Source organism: Ostrea edulis, chromosome 5 (assembly GCF_947568905.1).
Source record: "Ostrea edulis chromosome 5, xbOstEdul1.1, whole genome shotgun sequence".
In the NCBI taxonomy this organism is placed as follows: Eukaryota; Metazoa; Mollusca; class Bivalvia; order Ostreida; family Ostreidae; genus Ostrea; species Ostrea edulis.
This window is the reverse complement of record NC_079168.1, coordinates 1,135,474-1,158,492: the sequence shown is the minus strand read 5'-3', so window position 1 is coordinate 1,158,492 and position 23,019 is coordinate 1,135,474. Positions and strand designations below refer to the sequence as shown.

At 38.1% G+C, this 23,019-nt stretch overlaps 1 protein-coding gene across 2 annotated transcripts; it reads left to right on the top strand.

Moving 5' to 3' along the window:
• Window positions 1-2,720: 2,720 nt before the first annotated feature.
• Window positions 2,721-22,453, top strand: LOC125649398 (voltage-gated hydrogen channel 1-like). Of its 2 annotated transcripts, XM_056166976.1 has the most exons (9): window positions 2,721-7,047; window positions 7,279-7,428; window positions 13,244-13,368; window positions 14,117-14,217; window positions 14,385-14,438; window positions 14,612-14,750; window positions 15,650-15,756; window positions 19,113-19,162; window positions 20,125-20,312. In XM_056166976.1, the coding sequence occupies exons 2-8, from the start codon at window positions 7,391-7,393 to the stop codon at window positions 19,116-19,118; spliced, it is 570 nt and encodes a 189-aa protein (XP_056022951.1). In that variant the 5' UTR covers window positions 2,721-7,047; window positions 7,279-7,390; the 3' UTR covers window positions 19,119-19,162; window positions 20,125-20,312. The 2 variants fall into 2 exon arrangements, with proteins under 2 accessions (XP_056022951.1, XP_048732883.2); XM_048876926.2 differs by lacking the exons at window positions 2,721-7,047; window positions 7,279-7,428; window positions 13,244-13,368; ... (2 more) ...; window positions 14,612-14,750; window positions 15,650-15,756 and adding an exon at window positions 18,495-18,599 and having other exon boundaries at window positions 20,125-22,453.
• The last annotated feature ends 566 nt before the right edge of the window (window positions 22,454-23,019 follow it).

Genomic DNA, 23,019 nt, shown 5'->3' with positions numbered 1-23,019 from the left:
GTAGGGAACATATGTTTATAATAGCGGTCTGTAAAAATGTTGAATAAATATTGGCTGGTTTCGGTATTGATAAAACTTTCCATAAATCAGCATTGTATGAAGTGCAAGTGATAAATGCGTTATCAAATTAGAAATTTTCATTTCAATGTTTTCTAAGCAGCAAAGCAAAACAGAAAATAAATAAATAAATTAATATAAGATAAAATGCTGATAAGAGACGTATGTTGCAATAATTCTACCTACACCAAAGCGATGGAAACTAAAGGCGTCATTCCATTAACATTATCAATAGACTTCGTGTTTTCAATTTTTTCTTTCTCAAACAACTGGCAGGGAAGAGGATCATCTTTGAAAAAAAAAAAAAAAAATCCTAAAACATTTTTATTTCTCTGGTTGAAATACAATGTATAACTCCTATTGGATTTGTTTTCCTGTAGAATTTTTAAAATTTCTTGTAGGACATCAGTTTAGTTGAGCAGATCTATCATTATAAGATTGATGTAGATGAACAGTTGGCTGATCTTGAGGTGATTGGTCTGGAGAGTTGTCGATCTTGAGAGTGGCTGTTTTGAATGTGGCTTGTTTATTTGGAGGTTGATCGTGAGAGTAGCTGGTTTTGTGAGTGGTTGATCTTGAGAGAGTTTGATCGTGAGAGTGGTTATATGTGTGGTGTTTGAGGGTGTACAGCTAGCTGGTTTTGTGAGTGGTTGATCTTGAGAGAGTTTGATCGTGAGAGTGGTTATATGTGTGGTGTTTGAGGGTGTACAGCTAGCTGGTTTTGTGAGTGGTTGATCTTGAGAGAGTTTGATCGTGAGAGTGGTTATATGTGTGGTGTTTGAGGGTGTACAGCTAGCTGGTTTTGTGAGTGGTTGATCTTGAGAGAGTTTGATCGTGAGAGTGGTTATATGTGTGGTGTTTGAGGGTGTACAGCTAGCTGGTTTTGTGAGTGGTTGATCTTGAGAGAGTTTGATCGTGAGAGTGGTTATATGTGTGGTGTTTGAGGGTGGACAGCTAGCTGGTTTTGTGAGTGGTTGATCGTGAGAGTGGTTATACGTGTGGTGTTTGAGGGTGTACAGCTAGCTCGTGAGAGTGGTTATACGTGTGGTGTTTGAGGGTGTACAGCTAGCTGGTTTTGTGAGTGGTTGATCGTGAGAGTGGTTATATGTGTGGTGTTTGAGGGTGTACAGCTAGCTGGTTTTGTGAGTGGTTGATCTTGAGAGAGTTTGATCGTGAGAGTGGTTATATGTGTGGTGTTTGAGGGTGTACAGCTAGCTGGTTTTGTGAGTGGTTGATCTTGAGAGAGTTTGATCGTGAGAGTGGTTATATGTGTGGTGTTTGAGGGTGTACAGCTAGCTGGTTTTGTGAGTGGTTGATCTTGAGAGAGTTTGATCGTGAGAGTGGTTATATGTGTGGTGTTTGAGGGTGGACAGCTAGCTGGTTTTGTGAGTGGTTGATCGTGAGAGTGGTTATACGTGTGGTGTTTGAGGGTGTACAGCTAGCTCGTGAGAGTGGTTATACGTGTGGTGTTTGAGGGTGTACAGCTAGCTGGTTTTGTGAGTGGTTGATCGTGAGAGTGGTTATATGTGTGGTGTTTGAGGGTGTACAGCTAGCTGGTTTTGTGAGTGGTTGATCGTGAGAGTGGTTATATGTGTGGTGTTTGAGGGTGTACAGCTAGCTGGTTTTGTGAGTGGTTGATCGTGAGAGTGGTTATATGTGTGGTGTTTGAGGGTGTACAGCTAGCTGGTTTTGTGAGTGGTTGATCGTGAGAGTTGTTATACGTGTGGTGTTTGAGGGTGTACAGCTAGCTGGTTTTGTGAGTGGTTGATCGTGAGAGTGGTTATATGTGTGGTGTTTGAGGGTGTACAGCTAGCTGGTTTTGTGAGTGGTTGATCGTGAGAGTGGTTATATGTGTGGTGTTTGAGGGTGGACAGCTAGCTGGTTTTGTGAGAGTTTGATCGTGAGAGTGGTTATACGTGTGGTGTTTGAGGGTGGACAGCTAGCTGGTTTTGTGAGTGGTTGATCGTGAGAGTGGTTATACGTGTGGTGTTTGAGGGTGTACAGCTAGCTGGTTTTGTGAGTGGTTGATCGTGAGAGTGGTTATATGTGTGGTGTTTGAGGGTGTACAGCTAGCTGGTTTTGTGAGTGGTTGATCGTGAGAGTGGTTATATGTGTGGTGTTTGAGGGTGGACAGCTAGCTGGTTTTGTGAGTGGTTGATCGTGAGAGTGGTTATATGTGTGGTGTTTGAGGGTGTACAGCTAGCTGGTTTTGTGAGTGGTTGATCGTGAGAGTGGTTATATGTGTGGTGTTTGAGGGTGGACAGCTAGCTGGTTTTGTGAGTGGTTGATCGTGAGAGTGGTTATATGTGTGGTGTTTGAGGGTGTACAGCTAGCTGGTTTTGTGAGTGGTTGATCGTGAGAGTGGTTATATGTGTGGTGTTTGAGGGTGGACAGCTAGCTGGTTTTGTGAGTGGTTGATCGTGAGAGTGGTTATATGTGTGGTGTTTGAGGGTGTACAGCTAGCTGGTTTTGTGAGTGGTTGATCGTGAGAGTGGTTATATGTGTGGTGTTTGAGGGTGTACAGCTAGCTGGTTTTGTGAGTGGTTGATCGTGAGAGTGGTTATATGTGTGGTGTTTGAGGGTGTACAGCTAGCTGGTTTTGTGAGTGGTTGATCGTGAGAGTGGTTATACGTGTGGTGTTTGAGGGTGTACAGCTAGCTGGAAGCCAGTAACATTAGCCCATACTTCTGTCCCAGCACCAGAACTGTCACAGAATTTCGAGATATATCCCACTCTTACGTGTGAGTTAAATAATTGCTTAACATAAATGTACAGTGATGATAAGAGCCCGAAATATACTAGCGGAAAAAAGAAACTGTGCATTATTTAATATATGAGTATTCGTTACAACATTTCATAATCCATTAATGTTAACGTCAAATAACGTTAATTTCAGCACACTCAAAAGACTGGTATTCGAACTTTAATTAACAAAGTTAATAACGCGTGTGACCACCATTTGCATTCACGCATGCTTGAGAACGGCGCCTCATTGATGCAACTAAAGTGTTCAGAAATGCTTGAGAGATGTTGATCCAGATGTTGGTTAAAGCCTGGCCTAAATCAGCCAATGTCACTGGCTGATTTGGTAAACGGCGTAGACGTTGTTCCATTTCATCCCAGACGTGCTCGATCGGCGATAAATCGAGAGAAACAGCTGGCAAAGGCAAGACATCGACATTCTGTTGAACAAAAAAGTCCCTGACTACACGTGCAAAATGTGGCCTTGCGTTGTCTTGCTGCAGAGTGATGTGATTTTGCTGTCTCTGTATGAAGGGTATCACATGGCGCTGAATAATTTCGTCTCGATAGCGTACGCCGGTGAGATTTCCATTGACAATTTGTAGAGGTCCCTCCACGTGCTTTATTCCACCCCACACCATAACGCTACCTCCACCGAATTGTCGACGTTGCACAACACAAGCGTCCTGGTACCGCTCCCCAACGCGACGATACACTCTACAACAGCCGTCACGGCTATCCAAATGAAATCTGGATTCATCAGCGAACAGAATATTGGCCCAGTCCTGTATTCTGAATCGCAGATGTCTTCTGCACCACGCTAGTCTAGCGATACAATGACGTTGAAGCAGTATTGGGCTTACTGCTGAACGTCTTGGTCTGATGTTGTGCTCGTGCAGACGATTACGCACAGTTCTTGGACTGATTGGTCGAAGTCCAGGAATGCTACGAGCGTGCACAAGTCTAATGTAGTTGTCCTGTCGACGCGACGTCACACGAGGACGCCCAGAATGTGGTCGATCCCGAGTGTTACCAGATTGTTGGAAACGTCTCCAAAATGACTGGATGGTGTTCCGATGAACTCCAAAGTTTCCTGCTACGATATTTTGTGCCATTCCAGCTTGAAGCATCCCAACAGCATGATTACGTTGGTTTTCACTGAGTTGTGGCATGACAGAAGGGTAAATTTTGTCAAAACTAAAGTGCTTTCCTTAACGAATAGTGTCCAAACAAACCTTTTACACTTCTTACTCCAAACAGTATTGGCCAATTAAACTCGTGCGTACGAACACTTCAATAAACAACATGTGTTCACTAACCATGAAAAAGTCCGTGCATCTGAGTCGGGTACTATCCGATATTGTTCAAAATTATACTAAATTTTATAATGCAGTTTCTTTTTTCCGCTAGTATATAATTCGAAAGGCCAAATACGTTAGCGTACTTTAGAAAGAAAACACGCGTTTTTGTCGATCTATTTAGTTTCATTTCAGTCTATCAGAACATTGAATCCATGAGAACAATTGAGTGTATCAAAATAGCTATCTAGAGTATCTTTGAATAAGAGAAATATAGAGTTGTGTAGTAACTGAAAAGTTCATATCAAATCGGGACCAAAATCGGCCGCGTGGCATTCAACAAGATTCAACAAGATTGTGTGATCGGTAAAAATTAGACCCTGAAACAAAATGAGACCCTGAAACACAGAAATCTGAAACACAGAGATGCTTAACCCTTTAGTTGCGATAAGCCTACTAATAAGTTAGTTGAATATACTGATTGTTGTTTTTTTCTTCTTTTAATTATCATTGAAAAATTGGAATGATGAGGATATTTCCTTTTTCTTCATAAATGTAACGGTAATGCGACATCTGCATGTATAAACTTCATATGAATGATTGATTAGTTGTTTGTTTTACGTCTCGTTGAGAATTTTTCACTCACATTGAGACGCATCCTCGGAAACCCACGGTCGTTTACCTACCGTGGGTCACAAGGCGAGTATTTTCGTGGAAGGTGTGTCTCGGTTTCTATATGCGATTGATCGCTTTACCATTCCTTATTGCGATATTCAACCACTGAAAAAGCCCCTTATTTCCAGTCCTCGGTAGCATAGAAAAACATGCTTTCGAAGCCAAGATTTTGACTACGTTTAAGTTGAACAAGTTACAAAACTTTCAGCGAGATGCTTTATCTGCATTATTGAAGCGGAGGGTGTATTTGTGTCTATAAAGACAGGGGAGGAAAAAGTCTGTGTTACCAAGCGTTTACTATCGTACTGCATACGAGTCTATGTACAGGTCTACATGTTCAGCATGAGTTCGTAGTTCCATCACACGGGAGCAATGTGTTTTTTTAACACGTGCCATGAAGCAGTGATGATAATAAACATACCAGAGGCGGATCCAGAATTTCCGAAGGGGGGGGGGGACATGTGAAAGAGAAGTATTAGTTAAAATAATCAGCCATTTTGGGTGCCAAATCTGGAGTTATCATCTTTATATCTTTGATAGTGGCACAACAAAACACACACACTTTTATGGGTGCCGCCATTACAGCTGACATTTTGAGTACCGGGAATATTTACGGCGATTCCCATTGGTCCTCGATAGGTCACGTAAGATCACGCATTTTAATGAGTTATGCGAAAATATCGGCCTTGTGACCCACGGTAGGTAAACGAATAGAGCGACCGACCGTGGGTTTCCGACGATGATTGAGACATCACTGAAGTACCATAAATTTAGATCTATATGCTTAGTGCTCAGGGCCGTAGCAGTGAAGGTTCTTAATCGTGCAAACGCCCGCCGCGAAGCGGGGCTCGAACTCACGACCTTCCGCTTACGAGGCAAGCGCTCTATCACTGAGCTACCGCTACCGCGATAATGAAGTTATCTAAAGGTAAATTTTAAGCCAGTTGGTAATATCTATCAAATCAAAATTACATATATATTCTAAAGACAGGTTTTGCTAAAAAAAGAAACCAAAACTCCCTTCTTAGCCATTAGTGTATGCCTTGGGGCTTACGAAGGAAAGCGATGGGAAGGAGAGAGGGGGATGGGAGTAAGAGAGAGGAGGGGGAAGTTGAATCCTTTCCACCCTCGCACCATCCTAACAGCAGAACACAAAGAAGGAATTTCTTTTTCTTATCTAGGCTGTATGGTCATTGAAGGGTACGGTCCATGTTCTTCACACCAAGAGAAATGCTTTTTATATAGAACCATGTATGAGGATTCAGCAGAAATAAAGCCCTACATTAAATGATCATTGAGTTACACAATACATAAAGTTGAGTCAACACGCAAAAGAACGAATGTAAAAAAAAAAAAAAAAATGTCGAGAGTGAGGAAGTGTGTTTGTCTCGGAGTGTAGTGGTTTTCCCCGGACTCTTACAACTATTTACTCAGCTCTATATCTGAAATACAAAACCCATCGATTTCAACAATTGCAATCCTTACACAAAATCTCCATCAAATAACGGTGTCTCATTTCCTTCCCCACTGTGTAGCCTGTTGCAGAGTGATGAGAATTTTCGTCGTTATCGAAAGCAAGGCATTTAAAAAAAAAAAAACCAACTTACCAAAATGGATGGTCGAGCGGTCTTGCACGCTGGTCGCGCTGCTAGAAGGTTATGTTTTGCAGGCTGTGAGTTCAAACACTATACTATCAGATGAAGTTCTTTAGAAATAATTCACATATGAAAATTATGCAAAAGATATATATTGTATGTGATATATGTGGCACATATCGACATTCGGGCACACGTTGAGAGTAATTAAACTGTGATCACGTGTGCAAGTCGGCAGACAGAATTTCTATCAATCAACTCAAGAAAATCATCTGCAAATAAAGAAAAGTTTTTAAAAATAAAATTGACAGTACCTCACGAGAATAAAAAAAAAGATATAAAATTTTATTAACAAACAAGAAAGCAAATCTTAAAATTTGCAGAGCAGGAAGGTTTAACAAACTAGCTCACAACAAGTATTAGGTTGAATATCATTATGTTTTAAAAAAACCAACCTGTTATCTACTTTAACATGATATAGGATGTGGGTGATTCAGCAGATGCTCTGACAGAAATCGACAGTCATGGATTGAGCACTAGTGGTGAAGTGTGTCAACTTATCAGAGGAAATGATTGGACAGATTTCTACCGGACAGCGTGATATAATCCACTTACTCAGGATGTAAAAGTAACATCTATGTACAAAAGTCTAACTCAACCCCCCGAAAACGAAGTTACAGGTAAGCTTATTGTAGAATATAAACTCTTTTCTAAGACATTTGAAACTGTCAGTGTTGATCTATGATAAATAATTCGAAAAAAAAAATCTTTAAGAAAATATCATTTCCGGATATAAAATGAATGCTCCATATTTCAGTGTTTAAGCAGCAGCGGAGGCTACGATTTTTTAATTATAGAATAGGAATGCATGTGATGAGAAAAATAACAATTTTGAATAATGCTTTTAACAGACGCCCGGAAAAACAGGTGACACTTGAAGCGTACACTTTTATCTGTAAGTCTGAAGGATAAAAGACAAAGGGGTGCAGAAGTCTGAAGGATAAAAACAGAGGAGTGCAGAAGATGGATTACGACGAAGATTTAAGTGAACAGGATGGCAGGTAAAGATCTAAGCAACCAAAAAAAAAAAAATAATAATAAAAAAGGCGTGCAGATAACGAACAGTGATCAATCCTATAAGGAATACAAAATTAAGAGTTGGGTAAACAGAGGTGTGATCAAGTGCCTTGTAGTAATAAGAATCCCCTGTCGACCGGTCACAGCTGCCGTGAGTTTTATATGTCCATCAGGTAAATGGAGCAATCCGCAGTCAAATTCAGTGTGTAAAGAACGGTCTAACAATTGGTATGAAACACGTCAGACAGCATTTTATTCAATGACGCGTTGTACTGGCAAAATGTACAATCTAAGAGAGATGGTAATAAAATAAAAAGCCATATTGTGACTACACAGTATGATTCTATAAAACTCCGTTCCCTGCGGCTACACACAATCTATTTCTTTGGATATATTTGACTTCATGACTGATTTTACGTGAATATTTTGTATTGACTCAGTACCCTTTTAGTATCAATCAGGGTGGATTTCAACAATTCCGACATAAGACTTTTATAGACCAGTAATGTCTTTTCCTCAGTTTTAGAATGAGGACGATGATTGTAATGAGGATGGAAGTGTCATGGTTTTTCTTTACACGGTAACAAGTCAATTCTCGACATAAGAAAAACATGATATTCCAGAGACTATGGATGTTCTGGCTTGTCTATCTATACACATGTAATATTGTCTACTGCGAGTTGTTAGCTCAGCTTCAATAAAGAGAGGGAGGTGTTATTGGGTAGTAGTACAGTAAAATGAGGGAGGTGTTATTGGGTAGTAGTAAAGTAAAGTGAGGGAGGTGTTATTGGGTAGTAGTACAGTAAAGAGAGGGAGATGTTATTGGGTAGTATTACAGTAAAGTGAGGGAGGTGTTATTGGGTAGTAGTACAGTAAAGTGAGGGAGATGTTATTGGGTATTAGTAAAGTAAAGTGAGGGAGGTGTTATTGGGTAGTAGTACAGTAAAGAGAGGGATGTGTTATTGGGTAGTAGTACAGTAAAGTGAGGGAGATGTTATTGGGTAGTAGTAAAGTAAAGAGAGGGAGATGTTATTGGGTAGTAAAGTAAAGAGAGGGAGATGTTATTGGGTAGTAGTAAAGTAAAGTGAGGGAGGTGTTATTGGGTAGTAAAGTAAAGAGAGGGAGATGTTATTGGGTAGTAGTACAGTAAAGAGAGGGAGATGTTATTGGGTAGTAGTAAAGTAAAGAGAGGGAGATGTTATTGGGTAGTAGTACAGTAAAGTGAGGGAGATGTTATTGGGTAGTAGTAAAGTAAAGTGAGGGAGATGTTATTGGGTAGTAGTACAGTAAAGTGAGGGAGGTGTTATTGGGTAGTAGTAAAGTAAAGAGAGGGAGGTGTTATTGGGTAGTATTACAGTAAAGTGAGGGAGATGTTATTGGGTAGTAGTACAGTAAAGAGAGGGAGATGTTATTGGGTAGTGGTACAGTAAAGTGAGGGAGGTGTTATTGGGTAGTAGTACAGTAAAATGAGGGAGGTGTTATTGGGTAGTAGTACAGTAAAGTGAGGGAGGTGTTATTGGGTAGTAGTAAAGTAAAGTGAGGGAGGTGTTATTGGGTAGTAGTACAGTAAAGTGAGGGAGGTGTTATTGGGTAGTAGTACAGTAAAGAGAGGGAGGTGTTATTGGGTAGTAGTAAAGTAAAGTGAGGGAGGTGTTATTGGGTAGTAGTACAGTAAAGTGAGGGAGGTGTTATTGGGTAGTAGTACAGTAAAATGAGGGAGGTGTTATTGGGTAGTAGTACAGTAAAGTGAGGGAGGTGTTATTGGGTAGTAGTAAAGTAAAGTGAGGGAGGTGTTATTGGGTAGTAGTACAGTAAAGTGAGGGAGGTGTTATTGGGTAGTAGTAAAGTAAAGTGAGGGAGGTGTTATTGGGTAGTAGTACAGTAAAGTGAGGGAGATGTTATTGGGTAGTAGTAAAGTAAAGTGAGGGAGATGTTATTGGGTAGTAGTACAGTAAAGTGAGGGAGGTGTTATTGGGTATTAGTACAGTAAAGTGAGGGAGATGTTATTGGGTAGTAGTAAAGTAAAGTGAGGGAGATGTTATTGGGTAGTAGTACAGTAAAGTGAGGGAGGTGTTATTGGGTAGTAGTACAGTAAAGTGAGGGAGGTGTTATTGGGTAGTAGTAAAGTAAAGTGAGGGAGATGTTATTGGGTAGTAGTACAGTAAAGTGAGGGATATGTTATTGGGTAGTAGTAAAGTAAAGTGAGGGAGGTGTTATTGGGTAGTAGTACAGTAAAGTGAGGGAGGTGTTATTGGGTAGTAGTACAGTAAAGTGAGGGAGGTGTTATTGGGTAGTAGTACAGTAAAGTGAGGGATGTGTTATTGGGTAGTAGTACAGTAAAGTGAGGGAGGTGTTATTGGGTAGTAGTAAAGTAAAGTGAGGGAGATGTTATTGGGTAGTATTACAGTAAAGTGAGGGAGGTGTTATTGGGTAGTAGTACAGTAAAGTGAGGGAGGTGTTATTGGGTAGTAGTACAGTAAAGTGAGGGAGGTGTTATTGGGTAGTAGTACAGTAAAGTGAGGGAGGTGTTATTGGGTAGTAGTACAGTAAAGTGAGGGAGATGTTATTGGGTAGTAGTAAAGTAAAGTGAGGGAGGTGTTATTGGGTAGTAGTACAGTAAAGAGAGGGAGGTGTTATTGGGTAGTAGTACAGTAAAGTGAGGGAGGTGTTATTGGGTAGTAGTACAGTAAAGTGAGGGAGGTGTTATTGGGTAGTAGTACAGTAAAGTGAGAGAGGTGTTATTGGGTATTAGTACAGTAAAGAGAGGGAGATGTTATTGGGTAGTAGTACAGTAAAGAGAGGGAGATGTTATTGGGTAGTAGTACAGTAAAGAGAGGGAGATGTTATTGGGTAGTAGTAAAGTAAAGAGAGGGAGATGTTATTGGGTAGTAGTACAGTAAAGTGAGGGAGATGTTATTGGGTAGTAGTACAGTAAAGTGAGGGAGGTGTTATTGGGTAGTAGTAAAGTAAAGTGAGGGAGATGTTATTGGGTAGTAGTACAGTAAAGTGAGGGAGATGTTATTGGGTAGTAGTACAGTAAAGTGAGGGAGGTGTTATTGGGTAGTAGTACAGTAAAGAGAGGGAGATGTTATTGGGTAGTAGTACAGTAAAGAGAGGGAGGTGTTATTGGGTAGTAGTACAGTAAAGTGAGGGAGGTGTTATTGGGTAGTAGTAAAGTAAAGTGAGGGAGGTGTTATTGGGTAGTATTACAGTAAAGTGAGGGAGATGTTATTGGGTATTAGTAAAGTAAAGTGAGGGATGTGTTATTGGGTAGTAGTACAGTAAAGTGAGGGAGGTGTTATTGGGTAGTAGTACAGTAAAGTGAGGGAGGTGTTATTGGGTAGTAGTACAGTAAAGTGAGGGAGGTGTTATTGGGTAGTAGTACAGTAAAGTGAGGGAGATGTTATTGGGTAGTAGTACAGTAAAGTGAGGGAGATGTTATTGGGTAGTAGTACAGTAAAGTGAGGGAGGTGTTATTGGGTAGTAGTACAGTAAAGAGAGGGAGATGTTATTGGGTAGTAGTAAAGTAAAGAGAGGGAGATGTTATTGGGTAGTAGTACAGTAAAGAGAGGGAGATGTTATTGGGTAGTAGTACAGTAAAGAGAGGGAGATGTTATTGGGTAGTAGTAAAGTAAAGAGAGGGATGTGTTATTGGGTAGTAGTACAGTAAAGAGAGGGAGATGTTATTGGGTAGTAGTAAAGTAAAGTGAGGGAGATGTTATTGGGTAGTAGTACAGTAAAGTGAGGGAGGTGTTATTGGGTAGTAGTAAAGTAAAGTGAGGGAGATGTTATTGGGTAGTAGTAAAGTAAAGTGAGGGAGATGTTATTGGGTAGTAGTAAAGTAAAGTGAGGGAGGTGTTATTGGGTAGTAGTACAGTAAAGTGAGGGAGGTGTTATTGGGTAGTAGTACAGTAAAGTGAGGGAGGTGTTATTGGGTAGTAGTAAAGTAAAGTGAGGGAGGTGTTATTGGGTAGTAGTACAGTAAAGTGAGGGAGATGTTATTGGGTAGTAGTACAGTAAAGAGAGGGAGATGTTATTGGGTAGTAGTACAGTAAAGAGAGGGAGATGTTATTGGGTAGTAGTAAAGTAAAGAGAGGGAGATGTTATTGGGTAGTAGTACAGTAAAGAGAGGGAGATGTTATTGGGTAGTAGTACAGTAAAGAGAGGGAGATGTTATTGGGTAGTAGTAAAGTAAAGAGAGGGATGTGTTATTGGGTAGTAGTACAGTAAAGAGAGGGAGATGTTATTGGGTAGTAGTACAGTAAAGTGAGGGAGATGTTATTGGGTAGTAGTACAGTAAAGTGAGGGAGATGTTATTGGGTAGTAGTACAGTAAAGTGAGGGAGGTGTTATTGGGTAGTAGTACAGTAAAGTGAGGGAGGTGTTATTGGGTAGTAGTACAGTAAAGAGAGGAAGGTGTTATTGGGTAGTAGTACAGTAAAGTGAGGGAGGTGTTATTGGGTAGTAGTAAAGTAAAGTGAGGGAGGTGTTATTGGGTAGTAGTACAGTAAAGTGAGGGAGATGTTATTGGGTAGTAGTAAAGTAAAGTGAGGGAGATGTTATTGGGTAGTAGTACAGTAAAGTGAGGGAGGTGTTATTGGGTATTAGTACAGTAAAGTGAGGGAGATGTTATTGGGTAGTAGTAAAGTAAAGTGAGGGAGATGTTATTGGGTAGTAGTACAGTAAAGTGAGGGAGGTGTTATTGGGTAGTAGTACAGTAAAGTGAGGGAGGTGTTATTGGGTAGTAGTACAGTAAAGTGAGGGAGGTGTTATTGGGTAGTAGTACAGTAAAGTGAGGGAGGTGTTATTGGGTAGTAGTAAAGTAAAGTGAGGGAGATGTTATTGGGTAGTAGTAAAGTAAAGTGAGGGAGATGTTATTGGGTAGTAGTACAGTAAAGTGAGGGAGGTGTTATTGGGTAGTAGTACAGTAAAGTGAGGGAGGTGTTATTGGGTAGTAGTACAGTAAAGTGAGGGAGGTGTTATTGGGTATTAGTACAGTAAAGTGAGGGAGGTGTTATTGGGTAGTAGTAAAGTAAAGTGAGGGAGGTGTTATTGGGTAGTAGTAAAGTAAAGTGAGGGAGATGTTATTGGGTAGTAGTAAAGTAAAGTGAGGGAGATGTTATTGGGTAGTAGTACAGTAAAGTGAGGGAGGTGTTATTGGGTAGTAAAGTAAAGTGAGGGAGATGTTATTGGGTAGTAGTACAGTAAAGTGAGGGAGATGTTATTGGGTATTAGTACAGTAAAGTGAGGGAGATGTTATTGGGTAGTAGTAAAGTAAAGTGAGGGAGGTGTTATTGGGTAGTAGTACAGTAAAGTGAGGGAGATGTTATTGGGTAGTAGTACAGTAAAGTGAGGGAGGTGTTATTGGGTAGTAGTAAAGTAAAGTGAGAGATGTGTTATTGGGTAGTACTACATTTTCTCCACAGGTACAGCTGTACATCAGTCATTCTTTTTATTTACAATCTTATTTCCTTCGTGTACTCCTCGTAATTAGTTTAGGAAGAACTGACTATGATGGTACAAAGGCTATTGAACTGTTGCTTGCCTATCTGTGACCGTCTTCGCTAGTCAAGTGTCTGATTCGTTAACTCTTATCTACCGAGAGTAAGCGAATCCAACAGTTGGCTAGCGACGAAATGATATTTCACTATATCATTTTACAAGTAGTTGCGACCGTAGTTAATTTCTATGTTTGTTTCTTCCTCATATTTTGGAAAATATTGACATCCCATTAGTTGGAATATCACCAATGTTCTCTATAAGATTACAAATAATCTAATTTCTATGGCTTGTTCTTCAGCTGTAGGAGAAGAATGAAGAAGGTGTTTCACAGCCCCGCCACACACACTGTCATCATTGCCTTAATCATTCTAGATATCATCCTCCTGTTGGTAGTACTGCTGGTGGATATCGATGTTATTAGAGGTATTGTATCTCTCTACCAAGCCCCAATCATTGTTCCTCACCAAAATATTATCATATTGTGTCACAACATTTGCCAGAAGTGGTGTTAATCAAACGTGGATTCTAAAAATTCCGAAGAACTTTTAGTAAATTGAAAATCACAAAGCTTTTTTTTTTTTTATATGAATCAACATTGAAAACTGTATGAATTTTTACCAATTTAGACTACCATTTATCACGATAGATTCAAGATTAGAATTTTTGACATTATAGACAGTTGCTTCGTAACAAGGATGGGAAAAGGAAATTTATTCATATCTAGTGAACGGTCATTCAAAAAAAGTACTTTGTTCAACACCACTCTGATTCTATGCACAAGTACTCTGAAGTTAATAACAAAAAGATGCTGAAATTCCTCATTGACAATATCTTGGTAGTCTTTGGTGATCAGGTCTTCCAACAGTCTGTTAGAATTCTCATGGACACGAGTTGTGCTCCTTTATTAGCGAACGTATTTCTATATCCTTAAGGAGCAGACTTGATTCAAAATATTTTACATGAGAAGAAAACATTTCTTGCTGTGGCCTTCAACTCGACATATGTGTATGTGGAAACTACAGTTACCTATATGTAACTTGAAAAATGCTCAAATGAACTTAACATGTAACCAAACAACATTCTCATGTTGATGAATTTAGCTAGCCTTTGAGTATGTACTTTATTTACCTACTGAACATAGATGTGATTAAATTACCTGTCTACATTGTAGTCCATGCTGAGACTCCTGAAGAAGAAGAGGAATTAAAGGAAGAAGTGGAGGAGGGGCTTCACTATGCCGCCCTGTCAATCATCTCGCTCTTCGTAGTGGAGGTAATCGAGAACATTTCCTGTTTGTACTCCGTTGTCTTTCTCTCAAAACGCAGTTCACCTAACTGATGGTTTGGGTTATCAATTTATTTGCACAAATATTTCCATGTTTATTTCTAAATAAAATCACGGTAAACAAACAATAACAGTAAAGAACACATATTTTTCAGGTTATTCTAAAGATTGCAGTAGAAGGAAAACACTTTTTTTCCGATAAGTGGGAGGTAAAGAAAGTACCATGATGTATGTATAATACGACAAACAACCTTGAATTACACTCAGACATCTGTTAATTAATGTGTAGACAGTGTAACCATTGGTCCTCCGTTATATTCACTTCACAGTTTCTTAACCTTTTACAATGGGTATACTTCTATTAATCTTCATATTTCACCAGGTATTTGATGCTGTTATCATCTTTGTGACCTTTGGACTTGACCTTGCGCTAGCCTTCAGTCCTGTCAGTTACGTGGTGAAAGACAGCGTATCACTGCTCATCTTCCTGAGATTGTGGAGGGCTATCAAAATCATGGCCGGTAACTATCCAGTCTCTCTCTCTGTAAACTGATAATATACATTTCAAGACAGAGAAAGAAATTTGGGACATATGCTGGGGTCTCTACAACTAGTTCAAAATTGATTAAAAGTTTCTTCTACATTTATGAAATAAGACAACTAGCCTTATTACACATTTATTTTGGATTGCATAATTGCAAGACATAACTCTGGTTAAATAAGTTTATAACAGAAATATGAAATCGATAAGAACTTTTTGTTTATGAACCGATTTACCCACATGTAACGAAAGTTACCAAAGAGTCTTCCACATCTGCTTCGTACTTAGATATCTTATTGAAAATGAATATTAACGGAAACTTAACAACTCAACTTTATGACAGATGGGATGATATCAGATTCTCCATCGTCAACTTCCCATATTTATGTAGCAATATTCCATTATCACTTACATATGGTGTTTATATCTCCCAATTTCTGCGTTTGATCAATTTTTATATCGAGGCTGGCAACAGATAAACAAGTCGATGTTAAAGGGGTTTCAACAGTTTCGTTTAAAGTCAGCATTTTAAAATTATTACAGTGGCTAGGATTTCTAATACCCTAAGCACTTGATCCCACCTCTGGTTTGTCCAGGGGTCCGTGTTTGCACAACTCTTAATTTTCTATTCCTCATAGGAGTTTTGAGCTTGATTATTGTTCGTTATTTTCACGCTTTTCGTGTAAACATATAGGCTAGTCTTAATTTTAAAAAATCGTGGGGGTGAATATAATTTTATGGGAACAAAATTAAATTCCTGGGAACAGCAGCCTTAGACACATTAATGACGGCTTGTCTTTTGCGAAACACTGTACAACGATGTTCATGTACATATATATGTATTTTTTTAAGTTTTTTTTTTTTTTTTTTTTTTTTTAGAAATTCAGTATTGTGTGCGAAAGGAGGTCCCAGAAGCCATAGATAAAGAACAGTTAGCGAAGGAAAAAGCTGACTGGAGGGCAAGGCGACAGGAGGCACACACGAGGGTTAGTGTCTATCTACATATTGTTAGTATCTAACTACGTATTGTTGTGTATTACAATTGGTTGACACTTGTTGCTTAGACAAGATTCTAGAAGTACTATTTTTAGAACGATATTTATCAGAGTTCAAGATAAAGATGATTAACTGTATCCGCGTCATAAAAGGGAAGATTCTGGAAGCTTTGTTTTGGTATGGATAGACAGTGAATACAGCTCGGAGGTAAACCCGCAAGGGGGGGGGGGGGCACGGTTTTTATGAATTTTGATTAGACCTACTGTAAGTTAGTAATTTTTTATTGGTATATTTTTCTGTTCGTTTGGTATCGTATTTGGCCCCCTGAATTATTCAAAAATGAAATACATGTTGAATCAAACTTCTACATTACAAAATACTGACGGAGATACACGGCACGCTATGTAATAACGAGACGGTCCCGGAATCGGCCTAAAAAGGTACAGTCACCGCAATCGGTTGCAAAGCGTTGCACGAATGATGACGCTATGTACCAAAAATTATTGTTACGCTGTGCATACCTTCGCCATTTATGCCACTGTATGTAACATACCCTCTTGTTATTACATACCGTGCCGTACAAGTGCACTTTTATTTTTGCCAAAATAATAAGACATGTAGCATAACGTAACGTCAAAATGGCACAACGTTATCGTAAACTATACTATTAACGTATGTATTATATGAAAATAAAGCTTCTTACGGACATATGATAGTCATTTTATAAAAACATATACCTTATTAAAGAACTTTGAGGGATATCTTTTAATTTGAACACGGGGCCGAATTTGGCCCCAAACGTACCGTGTCCTTTTGAAATCTTTGAATTGTTTGTGATTGATTTGTACTGGTTACGATAAGAGCTATTCTGATAACAGATATACAGGTAATTGTCTTGGGGTATATAATTATTTCACTTCCGGTGCGAGAGGCTCCGGGTTCAAATCCTGAACGAGTCCCCCCAATTCTGACAAACATCGTTCTAAAACTAGAAGGTCTAGAATCCTGTCTAGGTCACAAGCGTAAATCACGTAGAAGTGTGTTACATAACAATATATCTAGTGTAGTTCTGAGGGGTCATACGATTAATTTCAACGTCTTGTCTCGCAGGGCTGATGACAATAAACTTTGGAAAATAGAGTTTAGGTATAAGGGTGAATAGTATTAAAAAAGTAATATCAACAACTCTCAGTAACTAGGGATGTTGACATAAGAGATGGACATACTATGCAATGTACATGTATGTATATAGACGCAAAGCAATAGACGCTAAGATTGCAGAATTCGCAAGGGTATTTTAATTTATATGTCAATAATGTCAACCACACTAACCACTCTAATACACAAAGCAATAACATTATCGGGAACATCTACCCGGTGCCAAATTGGTCGCCCACCTTTTCTTTTACGTCTCAAGCTAATCGATGATTTCGTCACATATGCCATCATATACAGACTTTCATAAGTCACTGTGTCGCAAAGTCACCTTTAAACAATAAATCAGATTTCTTTTTGAAGGGAGAAAATCCCTGTACAACTGTAACAAATTTGTATAGGATTTTAAATCTTATTCAATCAATTCTTAGCTTTCTGGCAGTGTCCGAAGGAACTGGAATTTCCCAATACACCCATATACGTTTTTGAAAACTTTATAGTGTTGCGATTGTGTTTCATTGCAATATTTCTGGCCTGCCTGGTGAATGCCACACATGACAAAGGTAATGTTGAAGTCTGGTATTGAATAACACTGTTAATTTCCTGAGAAGTAAAGTACACGCCGTTTTACCACTAGGGAGTTTACAGATTTATCTCAGAATTTTTTTTTTCATAGTCAAGTTATCATAGATATATTTTTTGGATACTTAGGGAAAGTCAATTGAACATTATGCTTACTCGGCAAACAGTTCATATGACTATATCCACTATTTTCGAATGGTAATAACTACCCGGTATAATGTAAGCTTAATCTTGGACTCTTATCCACCGACGACTCAGTTTCTAGGATGTGGATATGCTGCATTAGATACGCATTGCTTACAATGGTCTGGTTGAACTCCTTAATAGCATAAAAATCCAAATGTTCTTACTAAAACGTACTGAATTGTACAAAAGGTGTGGTATTCATTGTGTAGATCATTCTGCTATCGGTGTCATTCGTGATAAACGCATAAACATTTATAAAGTCGGATATCACTCTATCTCGCTCGCATTGCATCTGATGTTCTAGATGTCTCATGGTACAATTTTAACACTTATAATCATCTGAATAACGTGCGGAAGGTGATCTTCCCACAAATATACCTACAAGTGAACTATAATGCATTCAAGTACATTATCATCGTAATTCATGAGACCACTGGTCGGTGCAAACAACCCGTGTATCTTACTGTGTTGAAATGCAAACAGATCTATCTACTGGTCACGTGTTGCCTTTTGATTTAATACGTTACAGAAGTATTGTCATAATACAATGGTATTGTCATGTTTATCTGACATTGTTATCAGATACATGTAGAGTATGAATGAACGATCAAGATTGTTCGACGGGTAAAGGTTTCAATAGGTCACCGCGAATAATGAAATACAAGTAGGTGCAATAACTAGTCATCTAATATAAATAAAAGTGTGTATAGTGGGCCACCCTTTGGAATACCTATGAAAATTATGTTATCAGTTGTTAACCGATAATTCTATCATGGTATGTACACGTACTATATTGCATCGCATTGTTACACTTTTACGTGAACGAGGGATACTGCGATTCTAGCTACAGAAGTGATGGCTAAATTAATGAAGATTCTAAATTTTAGGATTATTTGGGTTACACTTTTTGGTAATTACCATAATGTATTGTCTATTTATCGAATGTTCTGTTATCATATTGACAAATTTATTATAGGATTAAACATTCTTTTTGAAGAATTTATCTATGTGTAAACTCTGGACATTTTCTTAAAAGTTAGTGAGTAAAATGTCCGGAGTCTACACATCGATAAATCCTTAAAAAAGAAAGTTTAATTCTTATAATTCCAATTCGTTCCCTGTATTATCAATTTAAAAAATTTGAATAGTTTCCCCGAGCTGTCATTTGTTTTCAGGCGCGTATGTATACATAACGTTTTTGGATTTATTGATGTGTAAATTCCCATTTAGCTTTATTTTTGTCCAACCAAACCAATTATGAAATAGACTAACATTGGAATTATAGAAAAATATACCAATCTTTAATGCCATCTATATTGGTAGTATCATTTAAACGTCTTACGGATACTTCCCATTTTTGTATGTTTAAATGTATATCATTGATTTGAAAAATTATAGATTTAAAGATATTTTGTATTTGTAGGTGTAACTGTTGTCTTGTCAGAGCACATTGATGTTTCACAACATGCACAGGTAATTTACTACGATAATTAAAATAATGAAATCTATAGATGATTTGAAATCTGCGGGGCGTGGTTATGCAGTGTATTTTTCATCTGAATAATATTGTAATCTATAATTTGTGAAAACTTCATCTTAAGTATTACATCATGTATAGCACAATGCAGTGTATTTTTCATCTGAATAATATTGTAATCTATAATTTGTGAAAACTTCATCTTAAGTATTACATCATGTATAACACAACTACAATACTACCATCGCGGTAGTATTTGTTTCCTGTTTTTAAAGTCCTTCACTCAAATTAAGTTCCTTCACCATACTGACTCCATATGGGTGAAAAATTCTCGAGAGGGACGTTAAACACGATACAATCATTTAATCAATCAAATTAAGTGTATGGAAATAGTCTAAGAGCGCATGTACTCATACCACTGCATTGCATTGTGTGTCTTAATCTATTCTAATATATAAAGATAATTAATGTTTTGTTGTTGGACCTAACATTTATTTCATGAATGAGACATTTTTGAAAAGAAATATCTCCATGAGTGCGAAGCACAATTTAAAATACAAATACGAACACTTTCTCGGGAGTGAAAAAAATTCTACCCTGTATATTCAACCGCAAAACAAAATTTTCTGTTTATTACATTTTCTCAGGTCTTTAAGGAAATGTAGCACTTTAAGAAAAGTATAAAAAAAAAACCCAAAAAAAACACACATTGAAATAATAAGACAACTTAAATTCAATTTTCTTTAGTTATTCAAACATAAACCACGAAAGAGTTAATTACATGCATATATAAAAGATAATTGTGACCATGTATACATTGTATATCTGATGAATATTTCGACAATGTTTACTTGCTATTTTCACAGTGTGAACATTTTCATTCATTGGATAAGTTACAGTATTTCACTGTTGAAAATATATTAAATATAAGTATGACACAAAAAATATATCATTTCAGAGTAAATTCAGACATAGATCGAATTCTAATTTTCGTCTTCGAGGGGATGCCAGTAATAATGCATCATCCAAAGCATTGCTCTCGAGCAGTCCAGCTTCATTTTCATCATCTACAACGCCCAGATTCTCACCTTCCACATCCACCTTTCTAGTTACCATCAGTAACACAACGATGTCTCCACCTGGAAATTCTAGCAGTCAAACCGTCCCACGGACAACGACAAACATTCTTAACGTTACTCAGATGATAGATACTCCGTTCACAACTCCTCAACAACTTTCAACATCAACTAACAGGAGAACTTTGACGTCGATTCTTACACCAACGAATAGTACACGTTTGCCATCGATTTCTATAACAACAACGTTAAAGCCCGGTTTTCCGAATTCAAATTCCACCGCATCAACAATTCATGCACGTATTACGCACACTGAACACATGAAATCGTCTCAAACTACTGAATCTTCAAAGCAGACGACAACTATATCAACACCAAAAACTCCAGAGACTTCCTCTACTGTACCCAAACATCATTCACAAACTGAATCCTCTCCATCTACTTCAACGACTCCAAAACCAACCTCCATTTCTCCTAGAGAAACGTCTACTTCAGCACCTTCCAAGACTTTCTCCAAAGTGCCATTTCTCAATATTTCCAACAGTATTCCCGAAACTTCAACAAAACAATCTTACTCTACAAATACTACGGTCGTTTTAACAACTGCTAAAATCGATGGCTCTAAAACAACAACACAGAAAATTAGAGCAACAACAAAAACTACATTTAAAACTCAACCAACCAACAATCCAAAAACAACCACATATAATCCCAAAACAACCACACATAATCTCAAAACCACAACACAGAAATATGTTCCCAAAACATCAACAGAAAAAGTTCATCCAATGCCATCTAGTCCTAAAACTGAGACAAGCAAAGCGACACCTACAGAACCTTCCAAAACCACAACAGTCAAGAATTCACCGATAACAAAATCAATCCATACCACAACACCTGCGACCAAATCGCCATCAACAAAGACCTCGGTCACTACTCGTCATCATTCTAAACCATCTACAACCAAGACAACGGCGTCACCAGCGACACCCAATAGTTTGAATACATTGCTAACCACGCAACAGTCTACCATCACGTCCACGGAAACAATTACTCGCTCCACAGTTGGTACACCCACAGCATCGAAACAAACAAAGGACACCACAATTAATCAGTCGACAACGGTTAAAACTGCTGCATCGAAACAAACAGAAATTACCCCTATTTTAACAACAACTGCCACAACCTGGACACATTCTGTCAATCCAGCAACAGACCTAATGGAAAACACTACACCATCTTTTAATAATACAACATCTCCTAAGCCTTCATCGCCTACTAAAACAATTTCTCTGACGTCAATCGGTCATCTTAACAGAACAATGGATACAGTAACAACTTTCACTACCCTAAATCCTAAGTATTCTGCGGCTACTTCTCAAACACAGGAGACAGACTCAACACACCAAGCAAACAATGGTTCTTTCACTACTGCAAAAACAGTTTCCAATGAATCCCAACAAAGCTCCTCATTGAGTAAGCGTTCCATTGGCGCCATTGCAGCTGCCTGCACAATTGTTGCATGTGTGGCAGTGGTTGCGGTTCTATACGTAGTTATAAGTAAACGACATAGAAGTGGAGGGACCATGTGGTCAGTTGTTGACGATCACACCCGCATCGAGACCATCGATATGGATTCTAAGATGGACACGGTTCTGCAAGACTTCGATCAAAGCGAGAAAAAATCAAACGGAGAATTGTTCAAACCTGTTAACCACACATGAAGAATAACCTTGCAGATGAAGATATTCATAAATATTGATTTTCAATTTTATGGAAAAGTTGAAGTAATCACATCATCAGAAATGTAAATTTTGTGTTTTCATTTTTTAAAATTTTTTTTTACATTTCTTTTTAAAAAGATGGGTATCTTAGCATATATATATATATATATATATATATATATATATATATATATATATATATATTACAAAACAATGTGTACAAAATCATCAATCATTGGGTGTTTTAAAGACGTGGCAAAATTGTTAAGCAACTGAATCGGTCAAAATTTACAGGTTTATGTGAATCGGGTATGGTGTTCAATCAAGACATATAGCATAAGTAAATCTTCACATAATTGTAACCTACAACGGAGTTGAACTCTGAGATTCCAAAATGAAAGAGCGGCTGGTCCGCATTTTGTAAGTTTATATATGTAGACATAAATCAAATATTTTATGTACTTCCCTGAAATAAAACTTAAATTTCCATGGTCTTGATTTCGTATTTTATAGGATTTACATGTATGAGATTGATCACATTGGCTTTCACTTCTTTTTTCCATTACAATATAGGCTTCTTCGTTTAATTGTTTTTCGTCCTGACATTAATTACCGGAGTTTTATTTGACTATAATGTGGAGGATGAAGGCATAACCGCGACAGCTAGTCTATGGTGTGGAATCCTCACGGAATGTGTCTTCAGCTTAATAATTGTCATACCCGAGTCAGATTGATGTTTTTAAGAGAAGTCAGCTAAATCGAAAAAAAACAAAACAAAACAACAGTGTTACATTGTATCAGCATCGCGTAATTAATGATGGAGTAAGACACCCTTTTTGAAATGAGATTACCAAACTCCCGGACGCAGTGTCTAGGTGTTGCGTGATTGGCTAAAATCAAGAGTGAAATTATTTGGAATTGAAAGAAATATTACAAAAGTTTAAATTGAATGTGGCGATGAAAATTTATCGCACAAAATTGAGAAATGTCTGCGAAAATTACCATGGTAGGGGTATGTTTGAAATGAATGGCGTAATTCACTGCAGATCATTA